Genomic DNA, 20,616 nt, shown 5'->3' with positions numbered 1-20,616 from the left:
AGTTCCGTGCCACCTTGGGTTTGGTGGGCCGGTGTTCATGCCACCCCCCCAGCCCAGGGCCCGGCGTGTCTTCGGGGTCTGCAGAGACGGTGCACAGGGGTGGGGTGGTGTCGTGGGAAGGGGTGCTCCACTGGGAAGGGCCCAGCAGATGGCGGAGGCTGGTGTGTAGTAGACACGAGGATCGCGCTTCCTGCGGAACCCCGGGCGGGAATGGGTCAAAGAGGTGACGTGGGTGCCCTAGGTCACCTTTGCGAACGGAGATGGCACAGCGTCACTCCGTGAGGCCACGCCCAGTACAAAAAGGGTAAAAGCAAAGTCAGCTGCAGGTGCGTGTCCTAACGCCCGGCACCCCCGCTTCTAGGACTCTGCCGCTCAGATGCACGGACGCGAGTGTGCAGGGGCGTGAGTGGAAGCCGGGGAGCCCGGCGAGCTCAGTCGGTGCAGCTGCGACCTCTGCTCTCGGGGCCGTGAGTTCAAGCCCCACCTTGGGAGCAGAGAATAGTTTAAAGTAAAACGTGAAAGAAAGAAAAAGAAACGTAAGGATGTCCACTGGCAGTGCGGCTTGAAGGCGAAGAATGTTCGGAGCGGACCGCAGGGGCCATCCGTGGGAACCGGCGAGCCCTCGACCGCGGCTTCGGCCTCACAGGCAGGTGGCCATTCCGGCGAGGCGGTGCAGCGGCTGAAAGGGAGTCATGCTGGAGGGTACCGGTGCGGGGAGAAGCGGGGCTGGAGCACGGGCTCTCGGCTGCACCCCCTACCCCCCATCAGCCCAGGGGGACACCCCGCCCCAAGAAAGGGAGACGCGGGGCTCTGCGCGAGCAAACGCTCCGGCTACCCTCAGCGAGGGAGGAGGTGTGAGGGAGAGCACAGCCGGCTGCGCGCCCTTAACCCCCGAGCTCCACCAATCCAGAAAGGGACAGTGGGGCCCCCTCCAATCAGGAGCGAAGGGCGGGGCATGAGGCCAGAAGTGCTACTCTGGTGCTGTTCCCTCCACACGGAAACCGGAAGAGTGGGGAGTAAGTGTTCCCACCCAGCCCCTGTTCCTGGGGGGACGCACGGCAAACCTGCAGACTGGTTCCCTGGAGGAAGGGAAGTGGGACAGTGGCCTCCAGGGTAGTAGCTAAAGAGACACCTGGTGTAAAGACGCAGCAGCAAAGAGTCCCTCTTAAAGGTTTGGGGGATCTCTTCTACTTATGAACGATATCCTCCAAAGCCCCTGATGAGGTCACGAGCAATGTCCTAGGTGCAGAAGTTCTATCTTTTTACCCCCATTTTGTGTTTACAGGAGGTCCAGACGTCATCGTGGGGGAGCACTAAGTTGTTGACATTTGCTTCTCTATGTCCTCATTTTCCTGGACATCTACCAGGTCAAACCAATCTGTAGCCACCCTTGTATGCCCCCCTCGATCTTTCTCTTGCACTGGGCTCAAGACCTCTTGTAAAAACTTAACTCTTTTCTCGACAGGAGCTCCTTGCTAATGTCTGGAATTCCAGGTGTTAAAGCAGTGCCTCCCAGAATTAGGCGTTTGAGAACCAGCCTCAGGATTTTTGTTAACGTTAAAGGCCACCATTCATTTACGTAATATTTTTCTCAAATGACTCACTTTCAAAATTTCAAATTTGTCTATAAATAGCTTTACTTCTTATAAAAAGAACCTTAAAAATGAACGTATTAAAATCTAAACGACATTGTTAAATTCTAGCTACACTGACCTACCTAAAGTTCTGCTTTTTCTTTTCCTTCCTTCCTTCCTCTTTCCTTCTCTCTCCTTCTCTTTTTTTCTTCTTTTTTAAATGGCAGGTGTTTGAGATAGGTTAGCACCAAACTGGGTCTTTTTCTTCGGTGGACTCAGAAGGATTAGAAGAGGACTTTCTCACTCTTTGGTTCAGTGTTATTTAATGCCGTATTAACCAATGTTCCAACCAAAAATCATGCCCTATAGCATCTGAGTTCCACACTTTGGAGAAAACTGAGTTACAGCCTTTCCCCCCTCTTCTGGAAAGTTTTGGTTATGTGTCCATATGCTTTTATGTCATCTGAAGTGGATAACATATGAGATCTGTTATCACCCTGGCGTTTATAGCCCTTCCCGATGAGGCTGTCTTTTTGACAAAGGTCAGAAATCTGTTTGGGAGCAGCCTATGATGACATTTAAAAATGATGCAGGTGTGAGGTATCTGGGTGGCTCAGTTGGTTAAGCATCTGCTGTCAGCTCAGGTCATGATCTCAGGGTCCTGGGATTGAGTCCCCATGTTGGCTCCACACTCAGCAGGGAGTTTGCCTCTCCCTCTCTTTCTGCCCCTCCCCCACTCATTCTCTCTAATAAAAAAAAAATTTTTTTTTTAAAAGAATGATGCAGGCATCAATAAAAGAGTATTTGTCCTTTTAAGAAGAACTGGAAAAATCTCTCTGAGCTGGTTCGTTGGGGTCTTCTAATTGATGACGTGCAGAATCACAGCTGGGACCGCCCAGGCTGAGCTCTGCAGCCAAGGCTCCTGGTCGGGTGTTAGGGAGTCCTGGGTTTTATGGAGTCACTCTGTGTGAGCCCACAAGAGTCCATCCCCATGAAGGAATAATAATGAGTTCCACGAGTGAGAATAAGCATGGTCCTACATGGGACAAGCCCTCATGGATGAATGCCTTTGGCACCCTTTGAAGAGCTCTCCAGCATCACTTCTAAAAACCAGCTACAACCCCAGTTTTTTAGCCAGATTTCCAATCTCACTTTGCAGTCACTTCCTATTGCATATTATTGAGACTGTCTAGCCATAGTAAAAAAAAAAAAGAAAGAAAGAAAGAAAGAAAGAAATACCCCCAAATCTCAGTGGTTTAACATCCAGAGGAATTATTTGTCCATCACTCTATCTGTCCAAAGTGGGAGACTTCGAGGAATTGGGGCTGCACCATGCTAACGACGTTATAGGGGTGGGATGTGGGAGAACTCACACCTGCTCTTCAGCCTGGAAACGACATCTGCCTGCCTTGCTTGCAGCCCATTGGCCAGAGTTAGTCACAAGGCTCCACCCTCTCCGCAGGGGAAGCTGGGAAATGCAGTCCTTTTCGGAGGCACAGGGTCGCTCCTTCCTGCCCTGGCGCCTTTACGGAGCACGGAGCTATGAAAGTGGTGCGATGCTTTTCTGAATTCGAGATTCGAATTGGTCCTCACCTGTCCTCCACCGCGAGGACTATTTGGCATCTAGATGCAACCAGGAGCAGCTCCTCCTGCCAGATTTTGTGCAGTAAATCCTCTCCAGATGAGGAATGATGAGAAGAGTGGTTTTCGCCTTTTTCTTTTTTTTTAAGATTTTATTTATTGAGAGAGCGAGAGTGAGTTTGAGGGTGGGGAAAGGTATTGAGAGACTCCCAAGCTGACTCCCTCCTGAGTGAGGAGCCCTACATGGCGCTGGGTCTCATAACCTTGAGATAACCACCTGGGCCGAAATCAAGAGTGGGTCAGATGCTTAACAGACTGAGTCACCCAGATACCTCACACCTGCATCATTCTTAAATGTCATCATAGGCTGCTCCCAAACAGATTTCTCACTGTTTTTTGATTTTCTAAAACCCCACTAAAAATTGCCTGTTTTTCATTTAATGCTTTTCTGTCATTGACGAATATATTTCCCTTTTGCACCCCCTTTAGCGTCTCTCCCTCTCTGTCTCTCTGGGCTCGAAGCGTGACTCCTCGCCCCACCGCGCCCGGTGAAAATGTTGGTGCTTCTGGCTTTCATCATCATCTTCCACATCACCTCTGCTGCACTGCTGTTCGTCGCCACCATCGACAATGTGAGTTCCTTTTCCTTCCGGTCATCCCACAACCCCTGGATCCTGCAGTCCATAGAAGCAGGATGGAGAACTTCCCCTAGTTGATTAGGATATGGGGTTGTCCTCCCTACGGCGACATCTCTGCTCAGGAACAAAGAATCGGCCTCCGTGTGGAGGTTGGGAGCATCTCATGATCAAGTGTGGGTGTGCAGGGACCTGGCTTCTCTCATCCCTGATGCCCGCCCCGCCCCAGAGCCTGGCGTGGTGGCTGGGGTGTGGGGAGCTCTTTGAGGATGCTGCTTGGATTAAACCCTCCTCTAGATAAATTTTTCAACCTCAGCCATTTGGGGCTGGATCATTCTTTGCTCTGGGGCCATCCTGTGAACTGTAGGATGCTTAGCAGCATCTTTGGTCCCTGCTCACTGGATGGCAAGCACTCCCACCCCTATTTGTGACAGCCGAAAATGCCTTTGGACATGGCCAGATGTCCTGAGGGGGAACAAAACCACCCTCAGTGGAGGACTGCTGCCCTGGATCCCCTAGGTGACCCATGCCAGGTGATCTCTGCCCCTCCTGCCCTTGCAAATCAGGAACCCAATTGAGAGCCACCGAGCTATTCCCTCCCTAGCAAAGCTCATGCTTGGAACTTTCCTGATGACCCAGGCTCCCCTGAAAAATGGAACTTTTTACTTAAGTACTGAGCTTCCAGCCATATGGCAAGGATGCATTTGATAAATGATCTATTGGTATAGATTACTGTCTGTCCCAGCAGGAAATGAAGCTTTGTACCAAGGTCCTCAGTGGCCCACACTTGATCCAAAAGCCCGGCTTCAGTCCCGATCAGTTCAGCCTCAGGGGCATTTAGAGTCAGAAACACAGCTCCCAGAGCCCCCAGATGCACCTCACGAGTGGCCACCAGCTCTGCTTACGTCTGGGACCCCTGTTAATTTATCATCACATAACAAACAGACCATCACAACACCTGCCCTGTAGGGAGTGAGCCCTGTGGAGTGCAGGCGGCCGTAAGCGGCAGAGCTGGGATTCGAACCGCTCCCCACCCTCGATCTCATCAGGCAGGTAAACGCAGTGATCAGTTTCAGTTCCTGAAGGTTCTGGAAGTGAGTGTCCAGGGCAGAGCTCTCACACTGATACTGTGGCTTGAGGCACTGGGCCTGCCATTACCCAGAGGACCCCACGGTCTGCGACATAAATTCACTACCGTGAATGTTCTTCCCGAGCCTCCTTTCAGTGTCCCTTGCCTCTCTACCCCTGTGGGATCCTGAAAGGGTCCTAGACACGGCGAAAGGGACGGACAGACCTCAGGGGCCAAAAAGCATCAGCCCAGGCCCCCGTTAATCCTTCGGGTGCCCTTGGGTGTCTGTGCTGCTGTGCACTCCTGAGAAGATACAAGCCTTGTTTTTGCCTCTGAGGGAGTCAATGGGTGTCGTTAGGAGTTGGGAATTACACTTGACATGTAGCCGGCATACGGTGGGAGTTCAGCGACGGTCGGTGGACGGGAGGATGGGAGAGGGAGATTCCCGTGTTTGGGTGGGTGGACGGTGTACAGAGGGCCCACTGGGCAGGGAGCCGCAGAAGCACAAAGAAGAAGCAGACACTTGGACAGAAAGAGGAGGGTTTTGTTTGATCATTCCTTCTGTACTAGGCCTTGCTCCTAGATTTTAGCCTCTCTGACCACCTGCCCCCGAGACTTCACCCCTGTAATTCTTTGGATTAACCGCGGTGCATGCCTGTGACCCCTGAGCTTTGTCTGTGCCCCTGTGCCCTGGGAGGGCCCGGTCCCCGGCCCGTGTCTTACTTTTCAGCCACCCCACACACAGGGGAGCCTGTCGGAAATGCAAAATCCCAGGCCCCACCCCAGAGCTCTCAGTCAGAATCTGCATTTTAACCGTCTCCCGGTGACTTGCATGCACAGGGCAGACACAGAAGTGCGGGTCCCGAGTACTGACCGGCCACTGTGCCTCGAAGCCGAGTAGCAAGAGCGTCTTCTTGGTTAATGAACAGCCTGTACTGTGTTTCCGTGTTTACAGGCCTGGTGGGTAGGAGAAGAGTTTTTTGCAGACGTCTGGAGAGTGTGTGTCAACAACACGAATTGTACAGAAATCGATGCGACCTATCAGGGTGAGTGGTGAGCCGGTGCAGCGCACCTTAGCTGTTCCCTGTGAATAGTGAACCCCTGTTCGCTGCTTTCACACCCTTCCTTGCATTCTTGGGTCCCCCAGAGGGGTCTGGCCGAGGGCTCCGTGCAAGCTGGAGACAGGAGGGGTGTGCAGAACCCAGAGGCTGGGGGCGTGCTGGGCCCAGCGGAGTTGGGGGCACCCTTCCCTTCCCTGTTCCTGGACCCAGGAGAGCTTCTGTGTCTCTCGAGGTGCCGGTAGATCCCGCGTCCGGTGAGGCCTCTCTTATTGGTGCGCGGCCGCCCTCTCCTTGTGGCCTCACAGGGTAGAGGGTAGAGAGCCCAACCGGTCCTCCGCCCTCACAACCTGATTTTCCCCCTAGAGGCTCCATGTCCCGGGGCCACCCCGTCAGGGGGATAGGATTTCAATATCCGCATTTTAAGGAGATGGAAATGATCTGCGATCTGCAGCGGCTGTATTTGGACTGCCCGTGGGGGATTCCAAATACTGATTCCTGGTGGCCGCCCTGGAACCACTGTGCCCTCATCTCAGGGAGAGGGATCTAGGAGTCTGGTTTTTTTTTTTTTTTGAATCTGTATTTTTAACAAGCCTCCAGGTGATTTCTGAGATTGGGCCAATTTGGGAAACACCACTCTTAGCCAGAGGGTCACAGCCTTGGGCCCATGTTGGACTTGCCTGGGGGAACCTTACCCACCTCGCCCCTGTGCCTGGTTCCAACACCGGAGATTCTGACCTACATCCTCTCTGTGTAGTGTGCTGGATTTGTATTTTTTCATACAGCATTCTAATTTACAAATAAGAAATGTACTTCTTAAGGTCTCAGCTCATAGAGTTTGGACAATTACATATATGCCCACATAACAACCATCCAAAGCAAGATAGAGAATTTTCCTGCTACCTTAGAAAGTTCCCCTGGGCCCATTTCCACTGGTTTCCCACAGGCCCTGTCCTGAGGGCAACTACTTCTGACTTCTGTCACCCTAGTCTCCTTCTGTCTGTTCTTGGACTTTGTGTAGACAGAGTCATACGGGGTGTGTGTGTGTGTCGGCGGGAGGTGGTCAAGCTTCTTTCCTCAGCATAAGGAATGGGCCAAGGGCCTGGGGGTCCTGTGGGTGATCCCCACATGTGGCCAGGATGAACCAGCACCCGTTGCTCCAAGCATTTCTTGAAGGATTTAGGAATCACGCTTCCCTCCTGTCAATTTCAGACAAAAGTGGGAAAAAAGGAGAAGGCTCGTTCTTAGGTTTTCCTGGGCAACTTCAGCCACTGTCCCCTCACCTCTCTTAGCTGCGTCCTGGTGATAACCTTCAGCCCTGACCCGGGACTCCCCTCTTGGCAGCACCCCCTAAAATCCTTGCATGGATGAATTCCTTCCACTTCCCCTGCCTGAGGTGGGGGGAGCTGTTATCATCCCTGTCTTCTGGAGGAGGAAACTGAGAACCATGCAGGTGGTTCCAGTCTGTGTCCTTGACCCTTTCTCTACACCCGCAGTGTGGGGCTTCCACTGTGTCCTCCCCGAGTGCCATGGCCTCCATCCGACACCAGCTCCTTTCTCTGCTGAGACTTCCCTCTGCAGACCCCTGCTCTCTAAAAGGGAGCTCCTCCTTTTCTCTTTTTCCTAAGTAGTGGTCACAAGGGTAACTCTCTTCTTTTCAGGGTGTATTAGGTAGTTCCCAGAGCACTTCTGAAGGTCACTCAACCCTGTGAGCCCCAGATTCCCCAGAGTCCCTCTGGAGACCCCTAATCCTGACCCGTCCATCCTGACTTCCCAAACCAGAGTTTGCCAGGTTGGAACCCGAGGGTTTGTACTTTAAAAAAAATTTTAAAATCAAAAATCCCCAACCATGTGCTGAGAAGAATGACAGAGCAGGTGGTTCTCACTCCCTTTACCAAAAAAAGACGTTGGGGATCTCTGGTCCAGTGCACAGATGGACACTGGGGGAGGGGACATTGGGACGACCCCTTGGTTGTTCTGGTGCTCATACTGTGCAAACGTACTTCTGCCTCCCATCATCCCCGACTCTGGAGCTGTCCCATCACTCTGCCCACCGGAGGGGCCCAGGGGTCTGCGGTCCTCAGTCCCGCTGTCTTGCCCTCTCCCCACAGATTACCCCACGATGCAGGCGGTCCAGGCCACCATGATCCTGTCCACCATTCTCTGCTGCATCGCCTTCCTCATTTTTGTGCTCCAACTCTTCCGCCTCAAGCAGGGAGAGAGGTTCGTGCTGACCTCCATCATCCAGCTCATGTCATGTAAGTACAGCAACGGGCTTCCTGGAATAAGCATTCCCTTCCCGGCCACCGTGAGCAGGAGCCAGGAGCCGTGCAGCGGGTGAGGCTTTGGAAAGGAGAAGCCGGCCGCCATGCTGTGGCCTAACATTTTATACCTCAGAGTCGGGATTTAGACAGAGGGTCAGAGCAGCCATGCCGGAGACAGGAGGCCTCAGCCAAGATCTGCAGGGTAAGCAGGAGCTGCCATCAAGAATGGGCTATCTTGGTACGGAGGGAAGAGGCACAGGTTCCCCAGGGAAGATCAGGGTACTTGACCTCATCCTGCCACTAACGTCCGTTGGTGATTCACTCAGGATGCTTTTGACTTCAAGTAAGAGGAAAATCCAACTAACAATGACCTTAGCCCCAAAGACTGTTGCTTTTCTGAAACAACAAGAAGCATGAAGGTGGAAGGTGGGTCTGACAGCCCAGCAGCAGCAGCAAGAACCTCCACTTGATCCTTTGATGCTTTCATCCTCAGAGTGTCAGCGATGACCTCCTCATGGCCCCCAAAAGGCTGCTGTAGCTCCAAACATTCCTCCTGACCTAACAGTATCTGAAGCAGTTAACAAGAGAAAGCACGGCAACCAAAAAAAAAAAAAGTGCTTTATCCTCCCTCTCTCTTTCCAGGGAGTAGTATTTTTCACTGAAGTATGTCTCTGTGGCCAGAACTGGAACACATTAGAAATAAACAGGAACAGGATTGCCTGAGGGTGGGGGACAGTTGGCAGAGTATGGTGCGCAGGCCAAATCTGGTTCACTGCCTGGTCTTGTAACATTTTACTGGATCGTAGCCCCGCCCACTCATTTGCATACCGCCTGCAGCTATGTCCACGCAGCCACCGCAACCATGGCTGAGCTGAGTAGTTGGAACAGGGGTTGTACGTGGCGCACAGACCCTGAACTATTTTCTGTCTGGCTAACCCGTGGCCTTAGGCCAGTTATGGGCTGGGTTTCCAGCTGCCCAGGCAAAATCGGGCTCACGTAGCAGCAAGCGGGAAGTGAAGCCATACAGAGTGGGCAGCCATGCCCTGCGATGAAATAGCAGCGTGCTCTTTCCCCTGGACTAATATAAACACCCGCCAATAGTCAGAGCTCAAGTGTGCTTCCTCTCTGGCCATGGTCCCCTCGGGTCTATGGCCCATGCTGTGACGTGGTCAGTGTCTGATTTATTTGCTTGCTCTCGGCAGGCCTTTGTGTCATGATTGCGGCTTCCATATACACAGACCGGCGTGAAGACCTTCACAAGAGCAACTCCGATTTCTACCAACAAGTTCAGGAAGGCAGCTATGGCTACTCCTTCATCCTGGCGTGGGTGGCCTTCGCCTTCACCTTCATCAGTGGCCTCATGTACCTGATCCTGAGGAAACGCAAATAGAAGCCCAGGATCGAGGTCGCTTTTGCTGCAGTACAAAAATCTACGTTCAGATAACCGTTTTGTATATAATCAATTTTTTGTGTGCGGTTTTTCTAGCAAACATATTGTTTCCTTTAAAAGCCAAAAAGAAAAAAAAAAGAGAGAGAGAGAGAAGAATTTTGCATTCTTGAGATCAGAGAATAGACGATGAAGGCTGGGATGCGGAATTCCTGCCCATCTGAAAGTCTCAACGAGACCAAGCCCCCAATCCAGCAATGCTCAAGTCCAAAAACATTCAGCAGGAAGTTTCTTAACCCTGGGGATGTGATGTGATGTGACAAGAGACCAAGAACTCCAGGTCTCAGGGGGACATCCTTCCCTAGGTGTGAGCTGCGCTGGGCCCCTCCACCCCCAGCTCAGCCTCCCCTCCCCCTTCTGTCTGTGTTAGGATTGGAGGTGGGGTGAGGGGTGAAGCCTGCTCAGATCTTTAGCCAAGTTCCATGTGAGAAACAGGTGTCACCCCTGTGTTGTGTCTATATCCAGACCAAAGCCTCCTGTGCTGGGCTGGGTCAAGAAAGTACCACCCACCTTTGGTGACACTGTTACCGGCTTGCCTTAGGGGAGGCAATCATTAACTTGGGGTTGGATTTAGGCTCACCTTCCTAAGGCAAAGAATCTCAGCGTGATCCCCAGCAAACAGTAGTAACAGGGGCCCTCCCTAGAGGCTTCAGGGATGGGGCCTGGGCACCTGCATTTCTAACAAGCTCCTTGGGGACGCAAAGCTCCTTGAAGCTGAGGACCACGGCCCTGGGGCCAGGAGAGCAGAGCCGCCTCATAAATGTTAAAGATCTTGTTGTGTCCAGATGGTGAATGCCGGCCTCTGCTGGCCTCCATCACCCGGCCTTCCCCATCTGTCCCGCAGCTGCTCACAGGTGGGCCTTCCCAACAGCAGCCCCGCCCCACACCCCCACAGCCAGCCAGACAGCCTAGGGGTGCTGCTGCCTCCCTCCTCCTCTCAGTAGGAAGGCCCCGCCCTCCTCCTCCTGCCCTGCCTTCTAAGGCTTGCTGGCCTCAGTGGACCCACCCACCGTTCCTTCAACAGCGTAGATTGCGGAGGGCTTGGTGCCTGCCCAGCACCGGGGATGCCATGTGGGTAGGCTCTTCTGGGGCTCGCCGTCCCGTGGAGAGGGCAGCTGGAAACTTACGAAAAGTAATCGCACAGTGAGGAAGGCGGCAGAGAACACAACCAGGGGTTCAAAAGCGAAGCTCATGGGTAGGGGGCAGACTGCTCTGTCCCTGCCCATCCCAGAGGCACTCAGATGGGCTGAAATACCACTCCAGCCAGCCACGCGGAGTGCCTTCACTGGGCGGTGTGGTCTGGGTTACCTCCAGAGGACACGTCTCTGGATCTGGAGGGGCCCGGCGTCCCGACTGCAAACGAAGCCAGTGAGAAGCTTCCAGATGGCTGTGGCTTTCCACTTCGGTGCGCACACTGACCCCCAGGGAACGTGCTTCGGCAGGGTCTGGGTGAAGGGCGCTCCGGGCGATTCTGAGACCATCTTGTGGGGTGCCAGGGTGGTGGCGGCGGGGCGGGGCGGGGCGGGTAGTTTGTCCTTCAGTGTGGGAACAGTGTTTCTGTGTGCGGCCAGGCAGGTGACCCCAGGAAAGGCCCGTGGAGAAGCTCTCTGCACCTCGCTGTGTGTAGCCTCCCAGTTGTTGGGTGTGCTGCTGGGGCCGTGTGGGGGACCCACCCACCCCCTCTCGGTGCTGGTGCCACGTACGTGCTTTTGCTCCTGACCTTCATCAGCATCAGCCCGGGTCCCATGGAGCTGGGAAGATGTCTGGTTTGAGTGATTTAGGGCCACCACGGACACCAGAGCAGGATTGGGTTTTCTCTCCATCCACTCATTCACTCGCTCGTTTATTTTCAACAGACTAGTCAGTGCTTACTATGTGCCAGGCACTGGGTGAGGCACATAGCCTCACTGGGTGAGGCTCTCAAAACACAGGGCAAACGAATTCAGACAGACTCTCTGAGACAGGACCCCAACACTGTGCAGGGTGACATAGGGACAGAGACAGGACCAGTGCCTCCACGGAAAACCCGTTACCCCTGCTGTGGGTAGGGAGGGTCGGTCACACCCCTGGGGTTTGCACAATGCTACGTGAGCCTCAAGGAGGAAGGTGGGGCAACGTGCCCCAGGGCTTCTCACCCGGGTGGCTTTTCTAGATTTTTCTTGTAGCCACAGTGGAAACAAACAAAAAGTCTTAGAGCCAGGAGTCTGGAAAGCCTACTCCGCCAGGCAGTGTGTGAATATCATTCCCCCAAACTTGAGCATCTGTGACAACCCCATGGATTTTTCTAGCTGGTCGCCACATCCATCTGTGACACCAAGGTTTTGTGAAATATGAGAGCTGCTTTCCCCCGCGACCCCCGACCCCGCCGGTGGCGTGACCTGCACTAGGAAAGCGGGGAGGACAAAACTGTCCGAATTTCTGACCTGTAGGCAGAACCAGCCCTCCCTCGGTGCTTGTTATCAGTTACCCAACACAGCAAATTAGCTGAGACACCCAAGAAGCAAATATTAGGACCAAACATGTTACTCGTAACAACCGTATTTGAAGGAACTGTAGTTTGCGCCTTTTAGAACATTTTTATAAAGTACTGTAATTCTCGCGTGGAGGGGCTATGGATGGAGACAGACTAACTTGTTTTGTTATTTGCATTAAAATTACTTTGGGTCTCTGTTCAGATGAGTTTGGAGAACTGATTTGTTGCCCTGAGTGAATGTGTATATTCAGACCTGAATACAGGAGAATTGGGGATGTCCCCCAGCCCCCTACACTCCCCTCTCCCCCACCCCGCTCCCAATTCCACATCCGCTCAGCTGTAGGTTGTGTGCCTGTGCATATGGGAGTCCTGGGATGCTCTGTATTTACTGGTGGTGGAAAAACCCCGATCCTGAGGCCATAGGCACACACACTAAACATAGCTGGAAAAGCCATAGGAGCTGTGGCTTCGTTTAAAATCTGTCTGACGTAGCTGGAAAAGCCATAGGAGCTGTGGCTTCGTTTAAAATCTGTCTGGATTGGGGCGCCTGGGTGGCTCAGTCCTTAAGCATCTGCCTTTGGCTCAGGTCATGATCCCCAGGGTCCTGGAACGGAGCCCTGCATGGGGCTCCCTTCTCCATAGGAGGCCTGCTTCTCCCTCTCCCACTCCCCCTGCTTGTGTTCCCTCTCACTGTGTCTCTGTCAAATGATTAAGTAAAATCTTTATTAAAAAAATTCTGCCTGGATGGGGAAATAACTTGCTAATAATTGAGAGGTTACTTCACAATACGACAGGTGACAGTTTTGTGTACTGCGGGGGCAGTGGTTTTGGGGGGAAATGTGAGGGAAAGGCCTCAGCTAAATTTGAATCTTGGTTTGGGGACAAATTGTGATTTTAGGATAGTTGGGTATGTTCTGTTTCATGTGCCTTTAAAGTAGTCTATTTTCTATATTTTATATAATGTGAAACTGTATGTGACAAAGTTCGGAACCAGATCACCCAGGCCATCAGCCTCTAGTATTCCAACCATCCCAACAGTCAGGGGACAACGCTGCTGTTTCGAGCAACAGGCACCATGTGATTTCTCATCAAGACAATCGTGTGAGGTCTTTGCAGGGAGCAACTGATGTCTGACAACTCATCACAGGACAGCCTCCAGTGCCCTCTACCTCTCATGGAACCGGATTCCGGGAAGAAGGACCCGCAGGGGCTCGGGACCCCATGCTTGGTTAGTGATCTGGTAGTACCATCTGAAAGTTCTCCACAATAGCAGAGCCAACAACCCCCACATTTTGTATTTGCAGTGGTCTCCAAGGATTGCAGAGACAGCCCTGTTCTCCAGTTTGCTTGATAAAGACTGTTGCTTTAAAGAGGTTGAGTGATGATGAAAATCAGACTATCTTCACGGAACACTCTGCTACAAAAATGAAAAGTGCAGCCAGAAAGTAGAAGATGCTGGATATATAGGTAGATAAGTAGGTTGGTAGGAAGGTAGGTCGGTAGGTAGGTACATAGATAAATGAGGAGAGAGAGAGAGATCTTGAATTTTTACCTAAGGAATGCCAAAGGTAGTAAAAGCAATCTATCTGGGGAACCTACGTTCCCTTGTCTCTACATGGGAGTTGCAAACTAAAACCTTCAGTAGTTACTGTCTGTATTCTTGGTGTTTCTAGGGTTTCCTGTTGGTTGGCTTGGCTTGGGGTTTGGTCCACGAGGCAGGTAGATAGTGGTCTCCCCAGAGAACTCAATTTTATCTGTTTCTTCCATTTGGAAGAAAACTTGTCATTCATTCATTCACTAAATCTTGGTGACCTAGCCTGATTCATTCTGGAGAACGTTCCACACGTGCTTGAGTAGACTGTGTATTCTGCTACTCTCAGAAGGGAATGTTCTGAGATGTCTGTCTGGTCCACTTGGTCTAAAGTCTGGTTCCAATCCAATGTGTCCTTAGGGATTTTCTGCCTGGATGATGTATCCCTTGCTGACGGTGGGGTTCGGAAGTCTACTACTATTACTGTATCCCTCCCTTGGGATCTGTTAATACTGCTTTGTTAATACTGCTAGGTGCTCTGGTGTTGCATTAATGATGGTGCGTAAAGGGATCACTTCATCATGAGGATGTCATAAATATTTATTCACCAACTATGTGTATATTACAGCCCAAGCATTGTACTCGATGTTAGGTACTGTCTCAGCCCTGCTCTAGACGTCGCTTAGTCCCATCAGAAAAAAAAAAAAAAGTGAAAAGAGGCATACTTGGTGACACCTGAGAATTACATGAAATTCGAATTCCAGTGTCCATAAATAAGGTTTTATTGGAACATGGCCAAGCCCTCTTGTCTCGCTACCACACACTGGCTGCCTTCTTGCTTTGCTAGCAGAGTCACCGTAGGACACGCACAGCCTGCAAAGCCCTAATACGATGTGGCCTGTTCCAGAAAATGTTTGCCATTCCCTGGTCTAATACAAGAAGGGAACTGTCTCTTTGTGTGTCTGCCTCTTTTTAGGAACAAGAAGAGTTTTCCTAGAACGCTTTGGCAAACTCTTCCCAATGCCCTTGGCCTGAGGATTCCAGATTTCATGCTTAACCCAGACACTGGCAGAGGTCATTAAAATGACCACGCTGAGCACTGACATCTTAGCTGGGGATCAGATTCCTTCAGCGAGGGATATACTCAGGAAGCATGCTCTTAGAAAAGGGAAGAGAAGAGGTGACGGACACTATGCGCCCCAGTCCATCCCTGGGCTGCCCCATATGCACACATAACTCTGTAAGAATTTTTAAGATTCCATATATTCATGAAATGAACTAACCCCTTCCCAAGAGGTAAACAGCCTGAAGCCCAAACCAGTTAGTACTTCCAACTCGGGGGGTCATTTGGTGACACGGATTATACTCTTTATCAGATGTGGCACCTCATGGCCTGGCAACCTGTGACAGGAAGCTAAGTCCTAGACGCCCGATGTCCCCAACATGTAACGGGGGAAAGGAACAGGATGTCTATCATAAACGATCCTCTTGAAAATGCATGAGCAGAAGCAGAATCAATGCCCAGTGGCTGAAGGTTCCGGTAGCAGCAGAGCTGGGTGGTTCTGCCTTATGGGCTTTTATGAGGCGGGGTAGACTTTGAGCTGGAGAACGTCTGTCTCCTGGACCCGTGGCTGTGTCTCCTGAGGTCATAACGTCAAGCTGTGATCGTCGTAGCTACATCCCTGGGCTTGGCCCTTTGGTGAAAAGGCTAGGACCTGGCCTATGTTTTCTAGTTATCTCCCCCATTCTGTTCCGCTTTCAGCCTCCACGCCCCTGACCTGTGGTTTAGCACAGGGCTTGGCACACGACCGGCTCGCCGGCCAAAGGCCTGCTTTTTTAAGGCGCCAGAGCGAAGAACGCATTTTGGTTCTTAAAGAGTGCTAAAAAAACGTGGAGAAGAATGCAGCAACGACCTTAGGCGGCCCGGGACACCGAAACTCTTTACCGTCTGGCCCTTTACAGGCCAAGGCGCCGACTCCTGGCTTAGAACTTGAGTCGCCCATCCCTGCCCATCTCTGAATCCTTGGACTTTAGACTGTGGGCTTCAGGCAGAAACAATCTCAGCAAAGCCGTCTTTTCTTCCACTTCTGCTATCAGATGAACCACCTTTCGGCTCAAGTAGACGTTTTCTCGCAGGAGCTTAGTGGAAACTCTAGGAATCTGCACAGGGCACCAGCCCCGATGTGTTTCTAAAACCTTCCCTGATATGACGACATCCGTCAGGACCCCGGAGTCCCGGCATCGAGCCCCGTGTCGGGCTCCCCGCTCAGCGAGGAGTCCGCTTCTCCCTCTCCCGCTGCCCCTCTCCCTGCTCGCGCTGTCACTCACTCTCTCCCCCAAAAATAAAAATCTTAAAAAACCCAAACAAAAGAACAGCGGCAGAGATGATCTGGTTGTCAAAGAGACCAGACCAGACTGGAAGCGCGGATCCTCACCGCCCTCGGCTCTGCCGCCTGTGCCCGGCCAGCGGCTCCGTAGAGCGTCTGTGGCTCGGAGCGCCCACGTTTAGTCCCATCACTTAGTCGCGAGCCACAGTGACTCCGGCTGATGCACCCCGAACAGGAGTTCCGTAAAAGGAAATCAGGCAGCGCAAGGGCTTCGGAAGAAGAGGCAGCCAAGCCCCCGGGCATTGTCTCAGATCCTTCCAGAGAACCGTTTGCTAGGGAGACCACTGCGAGCTCCACAAGACGGTGCACTGCGCGGAGCACTTACCTTACACAGCCCGTTGCTCCGCCGGAAGACATCCGTCTATCAGCGCGAGCCTCACTCCTTCGGGTGCAGAGCGCAGCACGCTGCGTCCACCTGATTGGTGAAGACTGTGTCATGTGACCACGCCCTCGCGGCAAGGGAGGCGTGTGACCACGCCCTCGCTGCATTGGAGTCATGTGACCACGCCCTCGCTGCAAGGGAGGCTGGGAAATAGGCAGCGGGCATTGTCAGTGTCTGCAGGGGGAGGTCAGGGCGGCCACCCACCAAGACTCGGAAGGAAGGGACTTCCCCAGCAGAGGAAGGAAGTTCCAAGGCCGGGCGGTCGAACCCCGTGCGAAGCGCCTGCTGCATCCTACCGGAATCCCGTTCCCCATTTACCCGCTTGCGCTTCCCACGCTTTATGGACGCGTCTCTCCGCCACGGCTCCTTGCTCGTAGACACGTACAGTCTGCACTATTGTTTGCCGAACTTTGTTCTTCCAAGCAACTATCTTTTAACATAAATGCATTGATTCCGAAAGAAATTATCGGGTAAGTTGAAAACCAGCATCGGTTGTCCCAATTGACCTGGATATGATTTAGAATGAGATGCTATGAAGTGCACTGTGGGTGTTTGCCTCGTAATGGCAATGTAGAAAACCCACAAACCGATGCTCTTGCTGGTGTGAGGGAATTCACAGGTGCGCCTGGTTCCTCCCGGTCACGATTTCCTGAGTCTCCTCTTCCAAGCTGGCCTAGTGATACGGCCCAATCCCACACGGATGTCAGTGAGGCCATACCTGGATGTGCACGATCAGAGGTTTCCAGCCTCCGAGGAAGCCCGGCACGCCCCATATCTCACCCCCGCTTCTGACCACACGCCCCACTCAAGCTTCTGGGACCGCAGTGACCCAGGAGGGCGATGTGTAATCCCGCGCAGATGGCTAATTACAGAGCGTGTCTGACTTGTTAAGGGGCTGAGGTTTCTGACTCCTTGCCTCTGGGGCCGGAGCTTTGATTTGTCTTCTCTGATGGCTGCATTTCTCCCTCCCACCCAAGGCCATGGCTCCCGACTTCTGCGAACAACCAAACCCTCCCCGGAAGGCAAGGCAAGGCCACCTAAGACACTTGGGCCTCAGAACCAGACAGGCCCAGGTTCCAATCTGACTCAGCAACTAGTTGCATGGAGGCTTTGCCAAGTGACTAAGATGCTCGTGTCCTAATCTGCAAATGGGGTAATGCTCCGGCCATCTGGTCTCCTGTTCTGCCCTTGTGTGTTGAGCACCTACTATGCACCGTATAGTGGGGTAGGCACAGAGACACAAGGATGGATCAGACAGGTCCTACACATTCATGGAGACTTCACTGTAGCAAGGACAAACAGACAGCAAACAAAAAAATAAAATTACAAATTGCAACTTGGGAGATGAGGACTCATTGCTGGCGTGATGCTGACACTAAGACCTGCGTCAGGAGGGTCTGAGGACGGAAAGGACAGGGCTACGGGCCCCAATGTTACGCAGGGTTGTGGGGATTCAGTGAGGAAGCCCACGTGTGGGACATGGCGCGGAGGACACTGAGTGCTCGCGGAGCCGCCCAGAACCGCGGCTGACAGAGCATCTTCCCATGAATTGTATCATTACATTTGATTTTCATGGCAACCCGTCAAACAGAGCAGACACCGTGCACTCCTGTTACTGGTGGGAAAGCGAGAAGAGCAGGTAAGTACAGGAAGGAGGCAAAGCGGTTTCCTTTGGTCTCTCTTCTCCCCCAAACCACCTCCTTTGATTGATGGTGGCCCCTTGCAAGACGGGAGTGGATGAGCTAGTGTTTGGTGTTCGTGGGTCTGGGCTCAGCTGGGGGTGGGCTGGGCAGCTCTGCTCATCCTGGGTGGACTTGGCCCCACGTCTGGGTTTGGCGGATGAAGACTGGCTTTGTCTGAGATGTCTGGGGGCACTCAGCTTTGTGTTTTGTAGCTCTCGTGTCCTGGATCAGGCTGGCTCAGGTACAGACTCACGGTGATGGCAGAGATGCAGGAGAGCGAAGGGAAACATAGACATTCTCTCTGCCTTGCAGTTGGGATGCCCCTCCTGCTGCCTCCTATTGGCCAAACAGGCTACAGATCTTACCTGGGTGCAAGGAGGGGAAACCAGCTCCCTCCTTGCGGAGGATTGGGGTGAGAAGGTGAGGGCGGGAGGGAGCAAAGGATGGAGGCCATTAATATAATCTGTTAGCACAGACTTCTCTTTGGGGCCATAAAATAGAGAACGTGTGTGTGTGTGTGTGTGTGTGTGTGTGAATGGAACCACCCAGAGCACACACCATTTAAGGCATACTTGTGCAAATGCAGATTCCGGATCTGTTAAATCTCAAAGGGACTGGCCCAGTATCTGAATGTTGGGACTTGAGGTTTTTCGGGTGATTCCAAAGTTTGCAGATCGTCATTTTCAGGGAGCAGATCTAGGTATAAAGCAGATGAGTTTCAATTTTACATTTGGAGGTAAACGCTAGAACATGTATATGAGTATCTTCTCCACCCCTCCAAAAAAATGTGTATCCCAAATGTATCCTGTTTCCAGTGCGTTTGCTTTACAGACTTAGGGAGGTGCAGTGGCCAGAAAATGAAAACGCAGGTACTACTACCACCCCCTAGTGGTGAGTGGTCGCATAACCACATAACAATAACACCCCCCCCCCCCGCCCCCAGCAATGATAGATTCTTTCAACATTCAGTTTAGTCAAAACCTACACAGCTGATCAAAGGTAGTGTGCGTATTCCTCCTTACTGAGCAGTTAAATCTATCCTACCAGAACATTGTTATGTGCTGATTTTCATTAGTTCAGTTCATTAATTTTTAGCCATGTGATTTTTTTAAATTTAATTAATTAACATATAAGGTATTATTAGTTTCAGAGGTAGAGGTCAGTGATTCATCAGTCTTATGTAACACCCAGTGCGCATTACATCACGTGCCCTTCTTAATACCCATCACCCCGTTACCCCCACCCCCGCACCCCCCTCCCCTCCTGCCTCCCTCAGTTTGTTTCCTATGATTAAGAGTCTCTGATGGTATGTCTCATTCTCTCATTTCATTTCGTTTCATTTTTCCCTTCCTTCCCCAATGCTCCTCTGTTTTCGTTTCTAAAATTCCACATATGAGTGAGATCGTATAACAATTGTCTTTCTCTGATTGATTGATCTCGGTGAGCAGATTACCCTCTGGTGCCAACCATATCGTTGCAAATGGCAAGATTTTGTTTTTTTCGGTGGCTGCATAGTATTCCATTGTGTATATAGACCACCTCTTCTCGATGTGTTCATCTGTCGATGCACATTTGGGCTCTTTGCGTATTCTCAGCCATGTGATTTTTGTACCTTCATTTTTAGTTGGCAGAATATTACCACATTAAGAGAGATTTGCTGCTTACCTCTTTTTTTTTTTTTGAGGTTTAAATTCTTTATTTTTTTTATTTTTAAGTTTTTTAAAATTTATTTTCAGCGTAACAGTATTCATTGTTTTTGCACCACACGAAGTTACCTCTTCTTACATGAGACCAGAATATCTTTCCAGTGCAAAACCACTTTGAAGTCATTTTAAATAATTGTTATGAAAAGTACCTGTGAATGTTTTCTTTCGAAATCTGTCCTTGTAAGAGCTCCCTAGTATGGACCAAAGTTTCTCAGCGTTGGCTCAGTGGGGATTGGGGACCAGATAATTCTCCATTGCAGGGGCTGTCTTACACCTTTCTGGCATTTACCAGCATGCCTGGCTTCCACCCATTAGATGCCAGGAGACTCTCCCCCCATACACACATCAAATTGTGGCAGCAAAAAAGGTCCCCAGATCTTGCCAAATGTCCCCTGGGGAGGCAGAGTTGCCCTCAGATGGGAACTCCCTACTGCTGTAGGGTTTTATATACCAAGAAATACGGTGACGGGCGATCCTCTGGGAGGTTGCAAGGGCACTGCTGGAAATTCTGAGGGTGGCCGGCCCTGCTGCTGGGACAACAAGGCAAAGCCAATGACAGCCTGCCCCACTGTGGCCCTTGGCATGTCTGAACCCGCAGGAGAACAGCACAAGATGTTCCTGGTGCCCAGGCTGCCGCTGCACATTTGCTCAGTATTTGTCATCAGCTGAAACAAACAGAGACAGGAGGAACCAGGAAGAAGTTGCTGCTCCGTGTTTGTAGAAGGATAATAGCGTAATTTCACCGGAGGCTTGGACACAGGCGAGGAAAGGGAGGTGTGACCTGACCTTGGCACAAGGTTACCTTGAAAAACAGATTTTTCGATTTT

General features: G+C 51.7%; 1 protein-coding gene across 2 annotated transcripts in view; it reads left to right on the top strand.

Moving 5' to 3' along the window:
* EMP2 (epithelial membrane protein 2) overlaps window positions 1-12,302 on the top strand; it is a 72,995-nt gene extending 60,693 nt beyond the window's left edge. For both annotated transcript variants that reach the window (XM_044233106.1, XM_044233105.1), the window contains exons 2-5: window positions 3,645-3,787; window positions 5,815-5,905; window positions 8,029-8,175; window positions 9,384-12,302. In XM_044233106.1, the coding sequence (XP_044089041.1) occupies window positions 3,710-3,787; window positions 5,815-5,905; window positions 8,029-8,175; window positions 9,384-9,571 (504 nt within the window). In that variant the 5' untranslated portion in view covers window positions 3,645-3,709 and the 3' untranslated portion in view covers window positions 9,572-12,302. The remainder of the gene's footprint in view (window positions 1-3,644; window positions 3,788-5,814; window positions 5,906-8,028; window positions 8,176-9,383) is intronic.
* Window positions 12,303-20,616: the final 8,314 nt, after the last annotated feature.

The sequence above is a fragment of the Neovison vison genome, chromosome 14 (assembly GCF_020171115.1).
Source record: "Neovison vison isolate M4711 chromosome 14, ASM_NN_V1, whole genome shotgun sequence".
In the NCBI taxonomy this organism is placed as follows: domain Eukaryota; kingdom Metazoa; phylum Chordata; class Mammalia; order Carnivora; family Mustelidae; genus Neogale; species Neogale vison.
Note: the sequence above shows the minus strand (reverse complement) of the source record. Positions and strands in the feature narration are given on the sequence as shown.